Genomic DNA, 23318 nt, shown 5'->3' with positions numbered 1-23318 from the left:
TTGCCAGACCATTGTTTATCATCTTTAAGCGCAGGCCCTGCGGCCCTGGGCGAAGGTTCCCAGAAACAGAATACTCTGTCAAATGAGCAAAAATGTGCATCCAATTGGTTAGTTCTTAAGCAAAGGAGCAAAGAAAGTGTGCGTCAAAGTGCCAAGAGACAAAGTCTCATCTGTGGTTTTACGACGTGAAACCATAGAATTGCATTCAAGGGACTGTTCACGGCTCATAGTGCTGCTATTATACCGTTGAAAAATTATAAGAAAGAAGAGTTTTTACTCTTAAGATTGCTTTAAAGTTACAACTTGACAAACAGAGAGATATTGTTAACTTCAGACTGGGAGACAGTGTAGGTAACAACCTTATTAATCTAAGTCATTAAGCCATGAAAGAAGTAATAATGAAGTTAGTTAAGTTAACAGCTCACTATATCCATAGTGGTAGATGACTTCAAACTTGGATTCATGAACTTTAAAGCTGAAATCTACTTGTTTGAAGAAAAAGCAACTCACAGTTCACTTACTTCCTTTTCTGGAGCTTTAAACCACATGTTAAGGTTTTTCTTTTCACACAAAGTTTGTGATGACACGTGTACTATCTTCTCAAAAGGGAAAACTTCAGAAAAAACTCATAAGTGTACACTCGTTGTCATGTATAAGTTGATCACATCTAACATGGGAAATACTCCAAACAAGATACATCAAATAAATAAGTAATAAGAAGATTTTCATTAAGTTAATACATATAATTGGTTGTTAAACATCAGAGTTCAAGCTGAGTTAGGCACAGTCCTGTAGCAGTTCTCACTCAGTGCTCTGGGAAGTCTTTAAACTTGTGGAGTTGTGTACACGTCTTATCATATTAATTGTGTGCTTTTTTCCCTGCTGATGGATCCCTCTCATGAGGGAGCATGTGAACAGATACTTCCTTATATTTATGATCGAACCCCAGAGGATATGGCTGTGTTTTGGTAAGAAGTAGTGCAGCAGATGATCGTGTCATCAGAGCCTCAGAATACATTAACCCATTCAGGCCTGGATGGACAACTTTACAAAGCAAAAAATACATTTGCGAATAAGAAGCTTTTTTTGCAGCATTTGATTTGGGTAAACTAAACTTTTTGGACCTGTGGTTTAAAAGCTGCTGTTATTTGATGTTTGTTGATCAGTTATTTAGTTGAACTAATGTAATTCTGAGTCTTTATAGAGTCTCTACGAGTTCATTGCTATTTCATTCTCACTATTTATACATTTTTACACACTTGCCTTGTCTTAATATGGAGGAAAACTGGCACAGTATGCGCTGGACTGGACTGAATGAAAATATTTAGTAGTCCAAACGGGTCCAGCATTTGAATATACCTTTTATAGATTTGTGTCATGAGTTTAAGGAGACACAAAATGTGTGTGTGTGGATGTGTGTGTGTTTGTAAGTTGGTCAGCTGTTCCTCTGCTCTCCCTCAGTTCCCCTCTGTCTCTGGGGACTGAGCGAGGATCAATGATACCATTTATTATTAAAACAATCTGCCTTTCCCTGCAGGATCTTGATAATCTGCCATGGTGTTGATCACACTCCCATGTGTGTGTGCGTGGGTGTGAGTGTGCATGTTTATGTGCACAAGTCATTTGTTTACCCCTCTGGTCAGTACGGCCGGGGTGTGAAGAGTCACATGTGGAGGAGCTGATGCTGGTGGCCTGTACAGCGATCCCCCCAGGGCCTCTCACACAGTCACTGACTTATAAGAATATACAGAGAAGAGCAGTTTCTCAGCATCGCGGCAAGCAGCTCTCTGTCAGACGTACAAAAGTTCCAGGAACAACAGGTTCTTTGATCAGAGCAGTGAAAGACACCAACACCTCACCAAACCAATCTAAGGAACACAGTCCTTCTAACCTGCTAACTTGACTGTACAGGAACTATTCTTAATATGTCTATATTTGCAAACTGAAATACATAATTGAGACTAGAAATAGAATCATAACACAAACAGTACGCAGGTGACAATGTGCGCGATTTCAATGACAAACTCGTCAAGACAAAAAAAACAGATGCTCTGATCTTAAATCCCTGAGTCCGGGATGCATAACTGTCCAGGTTTTAATTGTGGTTGACACATTGCAATCATGTGACTGTAAGCTGAGTGTACGCAGCGCCCCTATCGTCTGTGTTGTCTCAAAAAACAAGGCCAGAGCAGTATAGGCTATAAACATGCATATAATTCTCTGCACTGTACAGTTACATCACTATTGAGTTGTGTAAACATACAACGTGAATGGCACCATGATAAATGTATGGATGGTGCATTATGGGACATCTTGGTCCTATTTTTCACTTGACATGTCTCTGCTCAGACACCTATGTACAGTATAATCCACCAAAGCTGTAATGTGAGAAAGACGTCTTGTTTCTGCTCCGTGAGCATCATTTTAATTGTCAGTGTTGAAAAATAGATAAGTAGATATTTGCCATCATATTTTATACCTTGTTTTTATCAGCTATTCATTTACCTTATACCTTCAAAATCATCAGTAGGAGTTATCAAATGAAAGAGAATCCTAGAAAAAGAAAATAAGCAGCTATAGAGGAGCTGGTTGAACGGATCACTTTTGTTGTCGTGCTTTTATCTGTTGTGCCTGCACAGAAAGTTTAACCAGCCCAAAGAAAAGCCCATTCTGCATGTCCTTGGGCAAGATACTGAACCCCAAATTACCCCTGATGGCTGTGCCGGCAGTGTGTGAGTGATGTGTGACAGAGAATGTGCCGCACATAGATGCACTGTATGAATGTGTGTGTGAATGGCTAAATGGCAAAACCGTACTCAGTGGTTCATCAAGACTAGAAAAGCTGCTCTATAAATAAAACCCATTTACCATTTCAGAAATTCAATTTGTGGTTTTCTTGCAATATCACGATCATAAAATAATGATTTGATCAACAACACAAACTCAGCAAATACCAGTAATAGTAGTCACCACTAAACATTTGAGCTGCAGTTCAATCACCATTATTTCTCTCTTTGCCTGACAAAAGAAATCAATGATCAGGTAAATGAGACCACTTTGAGTTGGAGTGCACGCCGACACTAAGTAAGTGGGTGAGGGAGAGCAGCAGAGTTTGTAATGGGACAGGAGACATGTTGCAGTGTGGACAGAGATCTTGATCAGAGAGAGATGCACGTTGTTTTAAATGGTGTATTGAGATTTAGCCGACCGACTGCGGACGTAGTCTGAGCCTGGATGGAAGAGGGGGTGTGTGAGAGCGGGAATGTCATGCAGGCCGTGAAGTGGAACATAGTTTGGATGTCAGGAAACTGTTTACATGCAGAGAGGTTCCCGTAGATGTGTGTTTTCTCTTCTCATTGGAGCACAGAATGAATTTGAATGTTTCATGCTTCCATGTGCTTTACTTTCTAGTTTTCAAATGTGCTACCGAATAAAGGGCATCGTATCAGAGATTGTGGCACCTGAGCATAAGAGATTTTTGCAAATTGTGGATTGGATTTTGAAAATAGAAAATCTGATTGGTTCAGTATATAAAGTCTGGATTGAAATGTCAGCCTTGAGCCTCATTCAGATGCTGCAGAATTCTGGGGAATTCTACTCACCTGACTCAGTGAGTGAATGTTGAGACAAAACCCTCTCATTTTCCACGCCAGTCTTTCCTTATATATCTTGGGCAAAATGAATAGAATTAACCAGACATGTCATCACTTTTCTGCAGCTCTTAAAACACTGATATTCACAACTTTGGGCAAATTAGACTTTCCAGTGTATTTTTTTCCCCTATCGTTATTATAAGGAGGGTTATGTTTTTGTCTGCGTTTGTTTGTATCAGCAGCAAAATCGACTGAATGGACTGCCACAAAACTTGGTGGAAGGATGCCGTATGGGTCAGGGACAAATTCCATTACATTCTATTGCTGTTTTGGATCAGGGGACGGATTCATAAAGTTTTTTTTACTTTCTTTAACATTGCAAGATTTTGCACATTTGAACATTTTTGGAGATTTCTCAGAGAATAATTCGGTACGACCTCTATTAATGCCATTTCAATTTCTTAGAATTACATTTAGAACAAAGTGGTGGACTGACTGACCAACATGGCCAAACCAAGACCCATGTCACTCGACAAACTTCCAGTGGATATTTGTGTTCTGACTGACTGTGAAGTGCCAACACTGATGGATCACTGTTTAGGGTAAAGGGATAGTTCACCGAAAAAATGTTAAAATCATTCATTATCTACTCACCACTATGTCAATGGAGGGGTGGGTGAAGTTTTTCAGTCCACAAAACACTTTAGGAGTAAACTGGGGTAAAGTTTGTTGGAGCCAAATCTGTTTCGAGTCGAATATGAATGTCGGGGCTTGCGGACACTTGGATGACATCACACGAGCAGTATGGAGGCATTTTCTCTTTTTTCTGTTGTTTTATTACATCTAAAGTATAAGTCGCCGGTTACTTCAATTGTATCGGATTAGGCTTTAATATCGTTCAATATTTTCTGCTCAGTTGGTTTATTGCTCTTAATGTTGGAGGACCATGGAGCAGAGAAAGGTCAATCAGTTTTGATTGGTTACCAGGCTAAATACAAAACCTGCACATCATCTAATAAAAGAAAAAGTGTTAGACTCTCGAACCATTTTCTAGAGCCAATTCAAAACAAGTATCACAAGAAAGAGGATTTTTACCACAGCTTCTGTTCCATTAGCTTTGTCTGGTAATATCCTCTGCGATGTGCTATTATTGGGAGCATGATCATCAAATCCGAAGGTTGCACTCAAGTAGCCTGCTCACATGACAAAGTGTGCCCACGTCAAAATATCAGTTGATCAGTGAGAGCTTATCGTGTCCAAAGGATAAGAAAGATGATAAGTGTAGCGCAGTGTGCAGACTGAAGCTGACCTCAAGTCCATGGAGGCACTACAGAAGGCCGCGTGCACTGCAGATAAGCGGAGGCCTTGTTGCAAGGACTGCGATTCACGTAAACACCAAGGCCCGCGATGATGAGTAATATAATACGATGAAAGCCAACTGCCTGGTATTTATCTGGCATTGTCCGCAATACATCAACTGTCAAGTAACGTTTGACTGGTCGGCTCAGAAACAGATGAAGGTGCCATAATGCACAGGATCAGGAGAAGATTTAGCTCGGCTCTGAAGGGCCTCCATAACGTCACAATGTGTCAGTCTGCAGAGTTTCAAAGAAAGAAGCACAAGGTCAAGTCTCGATGAGAAGTGCATCCCCCCCCCCTCTGTCACTTACTCAAAATGATTAGACGTTGGCCGGCAAGTGTAAACAGCTCTTTCTGTTCTCCAGCCATGATGTAAACCGACTTCTCATCTTTATAATCGGCAGTCATTGTAAAATGTGAGTACACCTTCAAAAGAATACGTTAAACATACCGTAACTTTGTTAGCTTTATTGCCCTCTGAAGAACAAACCGCACAGTTATATGTGCAATGAAATGGAGCAATGTTTACTCTGTGTCCTAACAATGTCCGTACAGTGTATGTGATGATATGATGTACCTGGGCCCCAGTAAGTAAGTAAGTAAGGGTTTATTTATACAGAACCATTCAAAGCTAACATTCCAAAGTGCTTCACAAAAACGGACCAAAACAATAGAATAAGCTGAAAAGAGGAAGACTCGGCAAGAAAAGCTGTAGCAAGTTTGCACTTAAATGAAGATCTACGTCTGAGGTTTTCAAACAGTGTGGGGAGCCTTTGGTTTGCGGTGGATGATGGAGCGCAGAGGGAGAGATGTTCTTGGGTGAAAGGGACAGGCGCATGCTTAAAAACAAACGTTATTTATAAGAGTTTGGCCCTCCACTGATTTGGCCCTCTCACCCTCACTGTCAACAGACACACAGCTCAGTCCGGTCTGAAACACGCCCAAAATCGGCTTAGATGCCGCAGAGGAGAACACAACAACTTGAGAATCCTGATATTTTTAAGTTTTCTTCAGTATCAAAGTAATCCTGTCATTGTCTGATTCAGGAATTTTTCTTGTCACCTTCTTCGACAGAAAGGGTGTTTTTTTGATATTTTCACTTGATTTCCTACAGAATGAATCAAAAGGATTTCTGTGGGAAAAAATCTGGCATATATCGGGAAGTGATTGCTGTAAAGCTGCTTTCAGACATGCACTGAACTTCATAAAATCTGACATTCTTTGGAGGAGCTGTATGTGAGAAATGTCGTAGAGGCTAGGGGCATTCGCTGGAGTTCCTCTAATGTCCGAATGAGCCCATATGACAACACTGCAGGAGATCCTCCGGAGGATTCACCGCAAGCAAGTGGGCGTGTTGATGACGTTGATGCAATAATGAAAAAAACCAAACAAAAAGAAAACAAATATCTCGAGATGAAAAAGTGATGCCATACACGTAGAAAATACAGACGAAGATGTCTCGAGAGTTTTAGGTGATAACAGCTGACGCCGGTGTCGATGTGCTGCAAACAAAATCTCTGCAGCAGAATTATTATGTCCTATCCTGCCTCTGTCTGCTGCACCACTCCTCACCTGAACCATCTACAGATTTCTGTGTTGTTGTGAACGAGTGGGGAATCTCCGGCTGCATTGTTCATGTGTGAAAGACAATCTCCGGAGAAAGGCTGGAGCCATTTGTATGGACATCCTCCTGTGTTCATGTCTGAAAACGGCTGCAGTGTATGTAGCTTGGTGCAGCTTTATTGAATGTAAGGGGACTGTTGGGCCTTGGCGGAGGTATCTACTGCATTCTGCTTGTGTGTTTATCCATGAGTTTATTGCTAACAGGGACAGCTAAAAGCTAATTCAGCCTAATATTAATGGTGACAAACTATGTACAAAAATGTTTCTTAAAAATCTGAGCAATGAGGTCATAGCGAACTCAATGGCAACAGTATACATTCTGTTTGCACCCCTCATATTAAGTAGTGGTGATATGAAGGTGTTGGTGTAGTTGGACCAAGGATCACCAGTTGAAGATATTTGGTTATTATCTATATTTTATTGCTTGCCCACCTCTCTGAGCTTCCTAGTGTGTTTTAAATGATGTGTCTTTATAATCAGAGAAAACTAGTTTTTTCCTCCAACACTCTCTGAACATCTCTGACTTCTCTGCTGTCTTTCCTTCCTTTTCTGAATCCGTGTTGATCAAGTGCAGAATCTCAGACTTTCTCATTCTTCTCCTCATCCATCCATCTTCCTGCGACCACTCACCTTACCTCTCCAAGGCCCTTGTCTGTTTACTCCATCCTGTATCCTCCTTCACTTCCTTCCCCTTCCTGTCTTTCCGTAAGGATTTTGTCGGCCACCACCAACACTTCCTCCGTCATCTGCTAACTCCACTGACGGATCTCTCACCATGTCCACGTTACTACCGCTTTACCTTCCTGCTCTGTTTTACATCTAGCTGTGTTCTGAAGTAAAACAAGATTGCTCATTTACTCTCACGAAGCCAACCCTCAAGGACACAGAAATATTTGGACTGTGCTTTTTAACTGTTCTCACTGACACTCGAAGAGGATCCAGTGCCTCAGGTCTGACCCACCAGACGCTCCTCATCTTTCTGACTGACTTGATGTGTCTGCAGCTCTCTCGGGCCACATCTTACTTGATTTACCTCATTTCTCTGACCTCGCAATTAACAGCAAATTGTACTGATTGACAAAATTATGATATTATTATAAATTGAAAATGATCTTAAGTCAACAAAAATGATTGTTAATGTCATTGTAAAATGTGATTGTAAGACACATGGTGAGCATACAATATTTATTTCATAGTGTGTGCTGTGGCTTTTAATATCATATGTGTTTGTATTTATCAAAATTTAAGACTATTTGAAGTATGTATGTGTGCTATGTGTGTATCTCCCAAGCATTAGCATTAGGCTAAAACGTCCCCATGCTGTGACTTTGACCTTTGGCTGATTTAAAAAGGGCAGGTCCTACCTCTCAACCAATTTACCAAATTTACTGTGAATTGGATTAAATCTACCTGAGTTATCACTTTGACGGACAGACAAACGCCACCAATTACAATACACCTGCCTGCTACTACATAGCGGGTGAAGTAAAAGCTGTTTCTGATTATACTTACTGTTTGGTTTAGGTACAAAAATTACTTTGTTGAGGTTATTCCAACCCTAACTGACCCAAACACCCTGATATAACAACGTCTCACTACATCCTTCATACAGCCCTTAGAGGGCTTTGTCAGCTGAACATAAACACAGTATTTGCTGGTTTTCTTTTTGGAGGACAGTCTCCAAATGATCATCCGATAAGTCACTGACCACCTTTTTTAAGCCGTTTTACAGTAAAAGACATGATCCTTGTTTACATTTGGGAATTGTTCGTGTGAAGCAGCTCCAGGAAGTGTTTTGTTGCATTAACAGCATATAAACACCACAGACGGCCTTCCCACACCTACTTCCTGATAACGGTTACTGTCGCGCTTCAGCGGCGCTGGCTGTGTCCACATGATTCATTTTGTTTATGTCAGTAAGAAATTCAGGCAGGCCTGTGTTTGATTTGGATTTGCTGACAAAAAAAGAATCTCTGCACAGGAAATAAGACGCAAAGTGTTACTGGGCACATTATGCCATATAAAGGTCATGGACATTTATGTTCTCAATCAGCTTATTACTATGGGAACAGACAATTTTCTGTCACTGTCAGTTCATAGTCACTCAGGCAGTCCTGATGATGCAGATTTTGATGATTCAACTGAATAAAACCTAAGGATGTGTTTTATAACCAACAATGTTCACTTTGCATCTGCCTGTTTGGAATGAGCTGTTCTCTTGTCCTGTGTGTTAATTCTCCGGAGCTACTTGAGAATTATTCCTTGTCATTAGTGAGTCCTCTTCAAAAGGTTACAATGCTGTTTTTATTTGTCATGTGCAAGTTAACCCAGGCTCAACAGTACAATGAAAGGGGTTGGACGAGAAGAAACCGGTCAGCTCAGCAGTGCAATAGTTACATTTAAAAAAAAGAGCTTTCTGTAAAAAAAGTCAAATTCAATACATCGCAAAAAAAAACTACGATATAGATTCAAAGGTGCAGTGTAACACTCGAGGATGCAAATGTGGTGACAACTTTCACTGTCAGCAATGTGAATGTAAAAGATATTGCACATTTTCCAGAGGTGAGTTGAGAAAAACACTGCAAACAGGCAGGTTAACAGATATGCAGAGGGTTGATGGAAATGAAGTTTACAAAAGCAGTATATTGTCACTTTTTATTGTCTGTGTGCAGAGCATTTTATAAACAATCTAAGGTTGCAGAGTGAAGTTTGAAAACTTTGTGTTCATCCTACCTGGATCATTTTCAATCAATGTTTTTCATAAAATGAAACTGAATTGGTTTTGTCAGTGTTCACATATGTGGCTTGTATATGAGTTTTAATGATTTACTGAATGCTGTTATTTTTCGGCCATTACAGAGGTCTGTTAAGCAAGCGACACAATCTTCAGACCCAAGTTCACAACAAAATAAAAGCTCGGTAATTCCACTCAATACAATGCATTGCAGCCACAAAACAAATGTCGTGCTTTTACTTTGAAGACAACCTGCTCAAGAGGAAGTGATTCTATGAATGTTGTGGCCATGATGTAGATCAGCACCCTTGACACACGTGAATGTCTGTCAGTCTAATACGTTGAAATAGAAATAATGTGATTATCAAAATGATCGGGCATGTCACATATTATTGCCAGCTGCCGATCACTGCTGTACTTTATCTAAGGTCATAGAGGAAAATTCAACTCGGCCCGCAGACCTAACATTTGACTTGTAACGCACCTTGTGACTGTGTTTTGAAAAGGTCCTATACAAACAAAGTTTACTGAGTGACCTGGGCATTAAGTAATACACATGCCAAGTGTGAGGCTGATAAGATGAACGGTTCACGTGATACGTTTTTTTCACATATCGACAGATGTTTGGGGAATTAGTCGGTAGATACTGCTGTACGAGTTTGTTCATACTTGAAGCGACATGCTTGAAACCCCAAATTAGCCTCTTGAGGTTTATTGTGTAGCTCCCAAAGGTACTTGATGACGTGAGCGGTTCGACGGTGGTTGGTGGTGACCGTCCACCTTTAAGCCTAATTACCACTGACAAATACGACTGTAATGATGAGTGCTCCAGTCACCAGCTCCTGTGTACCTCACAGCTGTAGTCATACAACCTCTCTATTGCTGAGGGGTGTTTGTGCATTAGCAGTAGAATGAACTGAAATCCCCCTCCCGGTCTTTTACTCATCTCTCTATGTGAATACCTCACAGATATTTCTCTTCTGCTGCAGAGACACCTTAATCTGCAGGATTCCCCTCTGGATGTGTTATGAGTGTGTGTTCTATGAATATTTTACCTGGAAAAACATGCAACGAAACCCTTTCGATGAGTAAAGTGATTCACCACTCAACACAGTATTTGTTTAAAAAAACAAACAAATTACATAACTGATGGCTAATACCCCGGCATGATGCAAAGCTGATGATACAATATGTTCTGGTAACACAGCTGATTCATGTGTGATTCACAGTGTGGTGTAAGCATGTGTGTGCATGCATATGCTCAAAGGTGGTACATGTTGCCGAGTTGCTGATTCACACCAGAATGACATATGTGGTTAAGACGCCTGGTGAAGCTGCAAACACACACACACACACATATATATCTACACAGCACAGTGTTGGATGCTCCTACAGTAGGATTACGCAAGTAAACCTGTGACTTCAATCTGTGCCTGGCTGCTAATACCTTCTAAAGAGGGTTTGCAGTGGGAAGCTCCATTCTGGGCGCTAATACCATATGTAACTACCCATGTCTGCAGTGATGCGATCACAAAATCTGCAGTACAGAAACCATATGCACGGATTTTTATTGTTTTGATGGATATTACTGTCTCGTTTTACTCCTGACATCTGGCTCATGAGAGGAAGAAGTGTCCTGTTGCTCTGTGAAGCCTTAAAACTTAAAGTAGGAGGTGAGGAAGAAGGTTAAATGTGGTGAAGTGCGACAGGGACAGGGAAAGCAATATGTCAATATGCTCCTGGACATCGATGGCAAAATGGTAAGAAATGTTCACAGGTTGTTGTTTTGTTGTTGTTTTGTGAGTGTGTGTGTGTTTTATGTGTTGGGATTGTGACAGTTACTCACACATCCTCATCTGTCGCCTGCAGGTTTCAGCTACAGAGGAATGTGTGGGACCGATGAGACTGACCCAAGAGCCAATTCAGGTAAGAGACTCTGCAATCATTTTATTCACCGCCTGTGTTTTATGGGATGTCTGATGTGAACAGATTAGGTTTTGAATAGCAGTTGATGCAAAAAATGAACACTTCATTTTACTTGTAGAACAGAAGAACATGTGATAACGAAATATTTCAAATGCTGGTTAGAAAATAGCATTTAGAAAGGTTTTTACATGTTTAATCAAATCTTGGAGCTAACCTGTGTTATAATTCTCAGTTGAAATGATTATTTTCATTATTGTCAACCTTGCTCAGATTTCTTATCTCCACCAAGGCGGTTATGTTTTGACTCTGGTCCATTTGTTTATTTGTAACAAGATTACACAAAAATAACTGAACAGATTTCCACAAAACTTGGTAGAAGGAGGCGTTATGAGCCCAGGAAGAACCAATTACATTTGGTGTATATCTGGATCATGAGAGAGGGTGTTTTTCAACATTTTCACTGTTTTCCCAGAGATAACTCATGGATGTTCATGAAAGATCGTATTTACTTGACTGATATCTAAGAGTGTGTGAATCGATGGTGCAGTTTGATTGAATTTAAAAGGACTGTTGAGCTTTAGCGGAGGTTTGTGCTCTACTGAGTTCCATTCTTGCAGTTTTGTGTTCCTTTCTGCATTGTCTGAAATGAAAAAGATGAATCAAAGTAGCAACAAGTGGATGAAAAACATTTCCCCTGAACATATAACATGTTAAAAGAAGCAATGAGTACAACCTGGTGAAGCTACTCACATCACAAGCTCCAGTTATCTATAACTTGTCTATCTGTAGCATGCCATTGAGAATAGGAAGTAATCACCAATCACCAAGATTTGTATACTAGTGCTATGTTCAGGTCGCACTGGGATCTTTTCAGTTTTTTTTCTACTTGGAAACCAGTGACCCTATCTTGTTAGTGGTAAATACAGCAGGCTGAACGTTGGAACTTGTTTTCATAACCTTTAAACGCTCTGATGCTCATGAGGAAACAGGTTTTGCTCGCTATAATCTTTCCTCCTGTTCACACTGGCCATTTAGAGATCTCAGTGTAAGTGATGGAGGTGGGGGTGTCCCTTGTTTTGTACAAAATGTATTAAAAAGTTTATGTGATATTGTTATTGAGTTAGTGAGTTAGTCCTGTTTTCCATGCATAACCCCTTCTTTAAAACAATGAGTCTATGCTTTAAACAATAGCTCCTATAGTTTGTTTTAGTTGATTTGAAAATGTATAAAGATGAATTATATGTATGTAGGTATGTATGGCTGGATGGATGGATGGTTGGATGGATGGTGTACGACCTGTATGCATGAGCTTTCATTAATTGTGTAGAGCGGTCATGGTTGTGGGAGGATGCTGAATGTGTGTGAAGGTTGAGGGTTGGCCTCAGGCTGCCTGACAGACAGACCTGGCAGTCGCCCTCCGGTGTCAGCCCCGCTGTGCTCATGTGGCCCGTCTAGAACTCGGGGGGGAATATTGCAAGGTGAGGCGGAGTTGACTCAGGGATTGTCTGTGCTCATCCTTCTCTGGTCAGGGATTAGGATGTTCTAGTTCAGATTTGCCCTTATGTAACAGAGAAAGCAAGAGCTGCTGTCAGGTTACCAGCTGGTTGAGGTGCAGGTACCGCAAAGCATTCCTCTGTTCTGGCTGCTCCTACGTCAGGAACCAGCTACTTTATTAGGTGCTTGTTTATCGCTTTGATTTCATTTGCTGCGGGTTGAGCTGCGCTGGTTTGACCGATTTCCAGCAGTGTCTGAGTTCAGCTCAGTTCCCACTCCAGTGCAGTGATGTGAGAGGCCAGGCATGCCACTCATGTTCATACTGAGCTACAGTATCCTGCTCTATTACCTCCTCGTCCTCCTTATTCACTGCAAATAACATCTCACCAGGGATCTCTGGCAGCAGGCAGGTGAAGGGACCAGGGGCTTTATTAAAAAGCCGTCTCAAGACCTCGTCTCATGCCCCATAAAACCCTTAAACTGCTCTCCCAGAGCAGCACACTTCTTCTAGATCCACGACCCAACCTGACCCTCTCCTCCTTCGCTCCTTCCACAGGAACGGGGAGATGAAAAGAACGAGATAAAATGCTCAGCGGGAGAGAGTTATATATTGTGAGTTTTCCTTGACATTTACTGTTAACTGCCTCACAGCCCTGGAGAGCTTCAACCTCTTCCAGATACCTCCCTCCTGCAGCTTATCTAGTGATTAATGTCTTAGAGCAGCACACATGTTGTATATTTCCCATGCACGTTCCTGCAGTGTCCATAAATCTTGTTGAAAACGACAACTTTTGTCATTCTGCTTTATTGTTTTTTTTTATACACATTGTTTCCCTGCAGGATGCCAGGACATGAACAAATTAATGATAAAGAATAAGAAATTGTTGAAACCTTTTGTGAATCAATCGAATAGATCAACAAAACATTTTTGGCAAACAATCTTAATTGTTTGATAGTAATTTGTTTTATCATTGATGAGACCAAACAAACTATTTAAATGTGTTATGGGTTTTTTTCCCCTTGCGTTTTTGAAGACACGTAGATTTTAAACTTTATTTTTAAACTTTAAACATTATGTACAAATGTCTCAAATTCATTGAGGGTTGAGTGAACCAAAGATGTACTTGATGCAACAATATAATCTGAAGTTAAGGTCCACGTACTGCAACGGATAAATATTTTCATTAAATTTATCTGACAATCTCTTTCTATTTGAATCTTTCATTTCATGAACTAGTGCAGGAGTTCTCCAAATGGGGTGCGGCGACCCCCAAGGGTCCGTGAGAGGTTGCAGGAGGTTCCTGGCAAAAAGGGGAATGATTTATTTTCATCCATATCTAACACACTGACAGAATGTTGGACAAATTGGTCCTGAGTGGATCATTTTGCACATTCAACTACTGTTTCATCCAACAACGATTAAGAAACCCAGCAAACACCCTTCTGGGAAGTATGAGTGAGTGAGGGTGTGTGAGTGTGTTTATTTCCGTTAAAAGAAAGACTCAGAAATGCTGCTGAGTCAGCTAATTAATAAACCCAATAGTTTCAGCTCGACTTAGGGAAAAAAGCTAAGCTGATATTGAGTTAACATTTTATAATTAACACAAAAAACTAATTTTGTTATGGGAGCATCACATTAAAATATCTGTGGGGGAAAAGACCCTGCTCTCTGTCACACTGTTACCTGTGCTGACTTTATCATGTTTGGCTGCTTTGACTTTCATGAAGTAAAATATAGAAAAAACTGAAAGGCCTCCTCGACCTTCATGCACTATCTTTACTATCTGTGACTGGCTCAGACTGTGTTACACTCCCACACAGATAAAGCGCTCAGAGCTAGTTAGCTCAATTACACCTCTCTGCGCTCGGGATTCTCCCAGCGTCAGATGGCATCTGGCCTGGGTGTGCAAACATGGCGGATTAACCTCTGAACTTTGAAAATGTGAGTCAGCTCGCAGCAGAAGTCAGGCGTAATCCGCTGTGCCAACGGAACGCCAAGCAACTGTGTGCTGTTTTTAAATCATGACGCCAAGAAGTGACTGTCATTTGTGTAATTAAATATATTAAAATGTGTTGTTATTATAAGGATGCTCTAACCGGGTAATTGTGCAAACATAAGTTCATATGTGTACAATTAACTCACCTTTAATTAAACAAAGATGTGTGTGTGTGTGTGTGTGTGATTCCACAACAGACATGATGGAGTGCAGCCATGTGTCTGTGTTTGACCGGGTGTACTGTACATATGATGGGGTATTAAGACCAACGGCGCCTCCTACCAGGCTTGTTGCTGGTGACATATTTGGGTGGCGGGTCGGAGACGTGTGCGGTCGGCGTCGTCCCAGGGTCGACTGGGTCCTCTGTGTGTGGAATTTCACATGCTAGCACCATGGTTACACAAAGCAGCGCCGTGGTTACACTAGCCAGCACGGGATCAAAGACTGTGGACCTTTCACAGGCACTCACCAATGCTAGCTCATTTTCTCCCTCTATCCTCCTCCTCCTCCTCCTCCTCCTCCTCCTCCTCCTCCTCCTCCTCCTCCTCCTCCTCCTCCTCCTCCTCCTTCTTCTTCTTCTTCTTCTTCTTCTTCTTCTTCTTCTTCTTCTTCTTCTTCTTCTTCTTCTTCTTCTTCTTCTTCTTCTCCTCCTGCCATTCTCACCAGTTTTTTTTCCATATTCATCTTTCTGTCAGCCTCATCTCCAGGTGTGAAGGACTTCATGGCTCAATACCACACTGCTCTTCCTGATTTTTAAAAACCTTTGCAGAAATGGGGAGTCATGACTTTGGCTCTCTTTTTTTTCCTGCCACTCTTTCATTATCTTTTCCTCTCTCTCTCTCTCTCTCTCTCTCTCTCTCTCTCTCCTCTCTCTCTCTCTCTCTCCGTCTGTCACTCTATCCTTTGTTGTCCTTTGAGGGAGTCAGGAGGTGATGCTGCTGCAGCAGAGCTAAGTACTGTTGGTTCTGGCTGCAGCCCAGCTGCCTGTGTGTGTGTGTGTGTGTGTGTGTGTGTGTGTGTGTGTGTGTGTGTGTGTGTGTGTGTGTGTGTGTGTGTGTGTGTGTGTGTGTGTGTGTGTGTGTGTGTGTGTGTGTGTGTGTGTGTGTGTGTGTGTGTGTGTGTGTGTGTGTGTGTGTCTACTGTATGTGTCTCTTGCAGTCTTGTATTTCCTCACCACTGTACCAAAGGTGGCTGGTGTGCTCATGGTCAAAACACAGTGTGGGATCAAAAACACGAGCTCTGCAGGCTTCATGTCTGCTGGTGTGAAATACAGAATTCATTTTGAAACACTCAGCTCAGGGGAGGGTACTGACATGAAGTTAACATGATGCTGTCTGTTCAGCTTTACCATCCATCCTGCTTAAATACCCCTATTCAGGATCAGTGAGGAGGCTTGAGTCTATCCCAGCATGCACTGAGCAAAAGACAGAGCGGCGACCTGTGCATGTGCACAGGGAAAACAAGCAAAGAGATTAACACACTCACAGTAATGAACAATACAACGTAATCATCAAATCTCCTAAGAGGTGTTATGGCACTCAGAGAACGACTCATCACTCACTGACATTGATATTGACAAAACAAAATGTGCCACCACTGCTGACTCTGACCTGTTTAAAGATTATTTTACCATCTTTAAAAAAGGGTGTTTTATTGTTTTATGTTAAGTATTGTTTCAAGATGAAAATCATTGCAGGAAGTCTGACCAAACCAATCAGCACCAACCAAACACTCCTTGAAATGCTTTTATTCCATAATGCACACGCCCTTTACAATAACCATACAGCACCCTGAATGAAATTATTCAAATTTCCCTCAATTTGAAATGTTAGGAGACAAGTTACTTAAAAAAAATCCTTTGAATAGTTTTGAAACTTGTCATAAATAGATTATTTTATAGATTTTAATATAACAAATTGATGGGACTTTTTTAAACAATGTGACTCTGTTCACTATATTGGACATATTGTTCCTCCATATAGTTCATGCAGTGGTGCTGCAGCTGATGCCAGCAGACATTATACGAGTCTCGTATTTTAAAATGACCTCAGACTCCATAGGGTTCTTGTCCCTACATGCTGAGCAGTCTGGCAGAACAGCCACATAATAAATCTTTGAAAACTTTATTATCAAAGTTATTGAAAAGGTTTAACAGTCATGTATTCAGCCTCATCAATGCCAGTAACCTTGGTACCACTCAGTGCTGATTATTACAGCTGAGGTCTGCAGCTCTGGAGAATGTCCTGTCTGAAGTGTAAATGTCGTGTAGACATACTCACATACAGTAGATATTCTATGAGCATCCCTCTCTGACCCAGGCGTCCCTTCCCTTCTGTCTCCTCAGGTCCTGCTGGTGTTCGCCAAGGAGGACAGCCAAAGCGATGCCTTCTGGTGGGCCTGCGACCGCGCCGGGTTCAGATGCAACATCGCACGGACGCCGGAGTCTGCCGTCGAGTGTTTCCTGGACAAGCACCATGAGATTATAGTCATCGATGGACGCCACTCGCGCTACTTTGAGCCTGAAGCTGTCTGCCGGTGAGCCTGAACTTTGTGACCTGACGCAAATGGTTGCCTTCACTTTGAGGGACTGACATTGGAAGATCTTCCTCTCCAACATATTTACTAGGGCCAAAAAGATTTGATCATCTGGGACAGGTTTCTTGGTAATCTGGGACACTTGTATTAGGTTAAAAAAATTGTTTTAAATAAACTAAAATTCAATCAACAGTAAGCAACAATAACAGATTATTCATTCAGTAATTCGTCCTTCTATTGGGGCTACTCAGGGAACGAATAGTCCTAGCAGGTGAGAGACCATCATCATTGATCACTCTATTGTCTTCTCCACATGTTTGGTGAAACCAGACCACAGGGCAGACACTCCTCTGTGCTTTTTGGATCATCTCTGTCCTAGAGAACTAACTGATTATGTGCTAGTTATCAGTTTAAACAGACCGGGATAGACTGTATTTACCATTAACTCCTGTCTGACAACTGCAGATCTTGTGCTACATCTGTTTAGTTTATCTTTTTTACTTCAACAAGTCCCTAAATGCATATATCCCCCATTTAGAGAACTTCAGTGGCTGTCCCAGATTACTCAAAGCATGTTGTCCCACATTATCAATAATGTTTGATAAAGTGGGACGAATAAAAAGTGTTTGAAAAAAAAACTAAAACACATTTTAAACAACTCGATGCACATTTTGTCGCTTGAAAACATCACAAAAATAATTTGATAACAGTTAGGAACACAATTTATTATGAGATTTATATCCTTAACACTAATCTTATCAGAATCCTATGTCATTAGGTGCGTTGGACTTGCTGTGTTAACGTGATGCATGCTGGTCCTAACACAATGCATGCTGGGTAGGATTTTCAGACTGATGTTCTCTGCCAGCTGCAGCACCTTGGGGCCGCCTCTGTGACGTCACAACGCTGCTCTGATTGGCTTAAGACTTCAGTGACGTGCATAACATGTCTTGTGTTTTTATTCTAAGAATTCAGATGTGTTTTAAGCCCCGTATATCCATAAATGTAAGGTATTAAAAGCCAGACCCTATTTTTGTAACAACTAAAGGTTATACAATTTACTACAGTCAAAAATAAACAGCGCCTAAAGTATGTGTTTTTTTTTTTTTTAAACCTGAAATCAGTTTACAAGGACATTCATGTGTCAAAGAGGTTGGAGGGCTTGTTTCCGCCATCTAGTGTTCACTTGCAGGACCACAGGTATATGCAGCGTATGGAGCTGCACACTCTTAAAACAGACTGATGGCTGAGGTCTAGTTGTTGCTAAATTCTGTGTTTCACACTTAAGCGAAGCAACAGTGGATAAGACTGCATGACACACTCAAATGCCTCTGTGTTGAAACACAGAGGCATTTGAGTGAGCTTCAACTGCAGACTGAGTTTGTATGATGTGAAAGCGGGATCGTGGCAAAGTTCAGTTGTAGAAGCTTTAAAAATATGAATTTTCTTTCTTATCCCTTCATTTTTTTCCGCAGCAAGAGACCCTCCTCTTTTCCTGCAGTATGAGATTTATTTAGGAAGTATTTATAGTACCATATGTTTAACATGTCAGATTTCTTTTGAACCGGCATTTCTATGGTCCAAAGTGTTTCTGTCCTATGTCCTATGTGAATCCTATGCCTGTATGTGTCATTACAAGGATATATGTAATGATAATAATAATTCATTTCAAAACACAGCTACAAGGTGCTTTACAAGTTAAAAATACAAAAATAAAAATGTTGCAGATTAATAAAACATTAATCGAATAAAACATTATAAAATGATTTAAATTGAAAAAAAATCAGAGCTAGGAGAAAGCACCCCTTTAAAGATATGTATTTAAAAGAGGAGGAGGTGTCTGTCGGATGGATCTCCTCGTGGAGATTAAATGGAAATGCAACGTAAAGACTTTCTTTCTGTCTAAACTCCCTCACCTTGGTATTAAGATGGTGAAATAATCATATTGCTCATTATTTTTAGCTAAGACTTTTGCTGTGGACATGATTTCTGCAGATGTCTGGGCTGTAGTTATTGTTAGAAACTGCACTGGTTACACTAAAAGCCACCACCGTGTATTTTGTGTGATTTATAGTAAGTGCTTCATTATTCCTCCAAATGAAGGAGCAGACCCATTCGTCTCCGCTGTCTCCTGATTACCACCGTTAGCCTGCTCCTCCCTGTTTGTCCGTTGCTCCTTCACTCCTTTCCTTTCTCTCCCACCCTTATTTCCCCCCCCCCCCATGAGGATCTCTGCCATCATCCGTTCCCTCTCTTCCTCCTTTTCATCCTCCATCACTGTCGCCCTGTTCCAGTGGTGGGGCTTTGTGGTGGAACCTCTGAGGCAGATGCTGTGTGTTGGTGTTTCTGTGTTCAGCACAGAAATGTTCCGCCCATCTTTTGTGGCAATGACATCACCCCCGAAGCTCGGCCACAGTGTTTACCCTGCACCTGAGCGCGAGCCACTTCTCATGAGCTCAAAGTGTGGATGAAACAAACTCCTGTCGTCACTCCAGACTTTTAATCCTCGTCTGATTTCTCTCCAGGTTGATTCGTGCCACAAAGCCCTCAGAAAACACAGTTATTCTCGCCGTCGTGCCACAAAAGTGAGTTTGAATTCTTCAGGCTCCCATTTACGGTTGGTGTGGACCAATACAAGCATGTTTCTGTGGTTGCAGATGGTAATCATACTTTCCTGTCATTGTATAGACCGCCTGACCAGGAGGAGCCATCTGTTCTTCCTCTCCTCTGCGCTGGATTTAGCAGAGTACGTCCGACAACTTGCCTTGGCTTGTGACTGTGTGTTTATAAGAGACAAACGTAGGCCTCTGTGTGTTGCTCTTGTTTCTAATAGATTTTTCAACGGGCGCCTAAGTGATCTCAGGCTACTCAAATAGCAGCATGTTGCCAGTATTGAAGCACTTATTGTCAGCTGTCTTTGATGGTGTGAAAATGACGTAGGAGGCTGCAAAACAAGTCGCCACCGAGTGAATCCTGACTCATTCAATTTTCCACTTGTCTCTCTCCCTCTCCTTCAAACTCCGTTTAACCTGGTTTGGCCTCCAGAGGTTTGTGGAGAACAGCAGTGTGTCAGCCTGCTACAATGAGCTCATACAGATGGAGCATGGAGAGGTGCGCTGCCAGTTCAAACTCAGGTACAGCAGAGGAAAAACACCTCCACCGCACACATACATGTATATGAAAAGGTCGTGTTCGCAGTTAAGTTCCTGATCCTGTGTCCTGAGTTGCTGCGGTTTTATTCGTCCACAGGGCTTGTAACTCGGTCTTCACTGCTTTGGAGCATTGTCAAGAGGCTGTGGAGATCACCAATGAGGACCACATCATACAGGTAGACACAACACCTGCACACACAGGGAGGAAAACATTAAATCTGTCCCTAAGCATGAGGCTTCTATGTTTTTTTTTCATATTCTTAACAAATTAAGGCCCATTGGTTCCTCCTAAAGACGTAAATATCAAAGAAGGATAAATGATTTCCCAAAGCAGCTCTAGTTATTTTTAACTCAATCTGGAGTGACTATTGTATTTGTTGGGGACTATTTTTAGCTGTGGATGTGATGCACGTCTTTACAACAACAGGACATTGAGGAATTTAAAGAAACTACATTGCTCAAGAGTTTCCTAAAGATGACACATGACAACAAGTAAAGACACATAGACTAGAATGTCAGTAGAGCACAGACCTCCACCGAGGCCCAACATTTCCCATTTAAATTCACTAGATCCAGATTCTTATGTGGAGCTGCAACAAGTGGCCCACACTCATACTTATCAGTCCCCCTAATTTTCATCAAGATCCATGAATTTTGTTGTACAAAATCAACAAAAATTTGAAAAACAACCTATCTTGTAATGTTGAAAATATTAAAAAGAAATCCCTGACCCATACCGTCCCCTTCCGTCAAGTTAATGGAAATCCGTCCAGTAGTTTTTGTGTAATCCTGCTTACTAACAAACAACGAATAAAGTTACACTGATGCAAATAATAAATATAAAAATAATAATAAATATAAGGGATCCATTTTTGTGACCTTTAACACCTTCCTTGTTTTGTCCCAGTATGTGAACCCAGCGTTTGAGCGGATGATGGGCTACCAAAAGGGGGAGCTGATCGGGAAAGAACTGACTGAACTCCCCAAGAGCGACAAGAACAGAGCCGACCTGCTGGAAACCATCAACACCTGCATCAAAAAAGGAAAGGTCGGTCACACATCCATCCATCCATCCATCTGTCTGTCTGTCTGTCCGTCCATCCATCCATTCATCCATCTGTCCGTCCACCCATCCATCCGTCCACCCATCCATCCATCCACCCATGTATCCACCCATCCATCCATCCATCCACCCATCTATCTATCCATCCATCCACCCATCCATTCATCCATGTATCTATCCATCCATCCATCCATCCACCCATCCATTCATCCGTCTGTCCGTCCACCCAACCATCCATCCACCTATCCACCCATGTATCTATCCACCCATCCATACATTTGTCTGTCCATCCATCCATCCATCCATCCATCCATCCATCCATCCCCTCCTCATCCATCCATCCACCCAATCTATCTGTCCATCCATCCATCCATCTGTGAAATATGAGCTCTCTGTTACATGGCCTGACTCTTTCTGTTGTCTCTGAAGGAATGGCAAGGTATTTACTATGCCAGAAAGAAATCAGGCGACAGTATACAACAGCATGTGAAGATAACACCCGTCATTGGCCAAGGAGGGTAAGATGACATGAAACAACCCAAAGTGATCACATCCTGTTGATTTCCTTCAGATATAATCATTGACACATTCCTCTCTCGCTCTCTACAGGAAAATCCGACATTTCGTAGCCTTAAAAAGACCTCACGTAGACAACAACAATCAGGTGAGTCAAGTGATACACACATTTTCTTTTCAATTATTATTTTTTTGTTTTCTTTCTGTTGCTGGGCCTCATGATTTCATGCATCACTAACTGTTTAGCTACACTCTCCCTGAGATCAATAGGAGTTCTCACCAGAAGTCAAACAAGAGCTGTAAAACAAAGCAGTAAACATCTCTGTAGCTGATCAGATTATCCAGGTACCTGAGGCAAAAATTCTAACTTGGAATACTTTTTCCTTGCCTGCCCTGTTCCAGCCCATAATAAACAGCACCTGCACATTAGCAGCACTTTGAAACCTGAAATCACAGACTCTGAAATCTGTCCAAACTGCAGATTTGCAGGCTCAGATGATAAACCTTTAGCTTACAGGCCTTACTAGCAGCTGTTTGGTGAAGGAAAATGCATCTACACAATTTAATTAACAAATGAGCACTTCTGAAGCTCAATATAAGTTGGTTTCGCTGTCGTGTACCTGAAGTAAATGTCAGTCCGTCAGCGGTTTGAATGCTACAGTACAACTTGGCCCAATCAAGCCTGGTGGAGAAATGAATGACTGAGGCCAAACTGGACTTGAGCATTGATTGAAAACTCTGCTGGCTCCAAGTTTAACATTAATACTTCAAATGAGCTGTTGTCTCAAGTGTCAGACTTAAATACTTCATGGGGGCATGTAGCCTCGCAGGCTGCCAGCTCTGCTGAGGAGTGTGCACACTTACTCTGAAGCAGGTGAGTCGCTGCTCTCAGCTGGCTCCCAGGCCAATAACGTCATACTATGCTAAGCTATGGCTAAGCACCAGGATCCCCCGGCTAAGGCCTGGGAGGGCCAGCAGCCAGGCGCCAGGGCTATTTATACCTCAGGCAAAGCTGCACGGTGACTATAGCTTTAGCTTATTGCTCTCTTTCATCATGTGCACATAAGGTGAGTCAGCCGTTGGCATCTGCCTGCCAAAGCCAAATAGCATTCATTCCCGCTTGTTGGGATCGGAAAACCTCAGACATGGCAGCCACTGATCCCATTCTCGAAATCAGGGAAGTCGTTCCCCACAACCTGAATTGTGCGCTGTCAAACTGAGTGGTATTATCAGGGTGTCTTTTTTTCTTTTTCTGCAACACATCATGGACGGGAAGTGAAGCAAAGAAGGAAGAAAAGTTCAATATTCAATATAATTTCAAAATAA

The 23318-nt window shown here is 41.6% G+C and overlaps 1 protein-coding gene across 2 annotated transcripts in view; it reads left to right on the top strand.

Annotated features, from left to right (window-relative positions):
- The window catches only part of pde8b (phosphodiesterase 8B), a 41413-nt gene that overhangs the window by 1613 nt on the left and 16482 nt on the right, over positions 1-23318 (top strand). Inside the window, exons 1-10 of one of the 2 annotated variants that reach the window (XM_035141458.2) lie at positions 10730-11069; positions 11179-11235; positions 17071-17261; positions 19787-19846; positions 19950-20007; positions 20307-20395; positions 20511-20589; positions 21321-21461; positions 21906-21994; positions 22086-22140. In XM_035141458.2, coding sequence (XP_034997349.1) covers positions 11043-11069; positions 11179-11235; positions 17071-17261; positions 19787-19846; positions 19950-20007; positions 20307-20395; positions 20511-20589; positions 21321-21461; positions 21906-21994; positions 22086-22140 — 846 coding nt within the window. In that variant the 5' untranslated portion in view covers positions 10730-11042. Of the gene's footprint in view, positions 1-10729; positions 11070-11178; positions 11236-17070; positions 17262-19786; positions 19847-19949; positions 20008-20306; positions 20396-20510; positions 20590-21320; positions 21462-21905; positions 21995-22085; positions 22141-23318 lie in introns of those variants that run through there. The other variant, XM_035141457.2, reaches the window with a different exon arrangement.

This window comes from Hippoglossus stenolepis, chromosome 18 (genome assembly GCF_022539355.2).
Source record: "Hippoglossus stenolepis isolate QCI-W04-F060 chromosome 18, HSTE1.2, whole genome shotgun sequence".
In the NCBI taxonomy this organism is placed as follows: Eukaryota; Metazoa; Chordata; class Actinopteri; order Pleuronectiformes; family Pleuronectidae; genus Hippoglossus; species Hippoglossus stenolepis.
The sequence above is the reverse complement of the archived record's forward strand: the minus strand, read 5'-3'. Positions and strand labels throughout refer to the sequence as shown.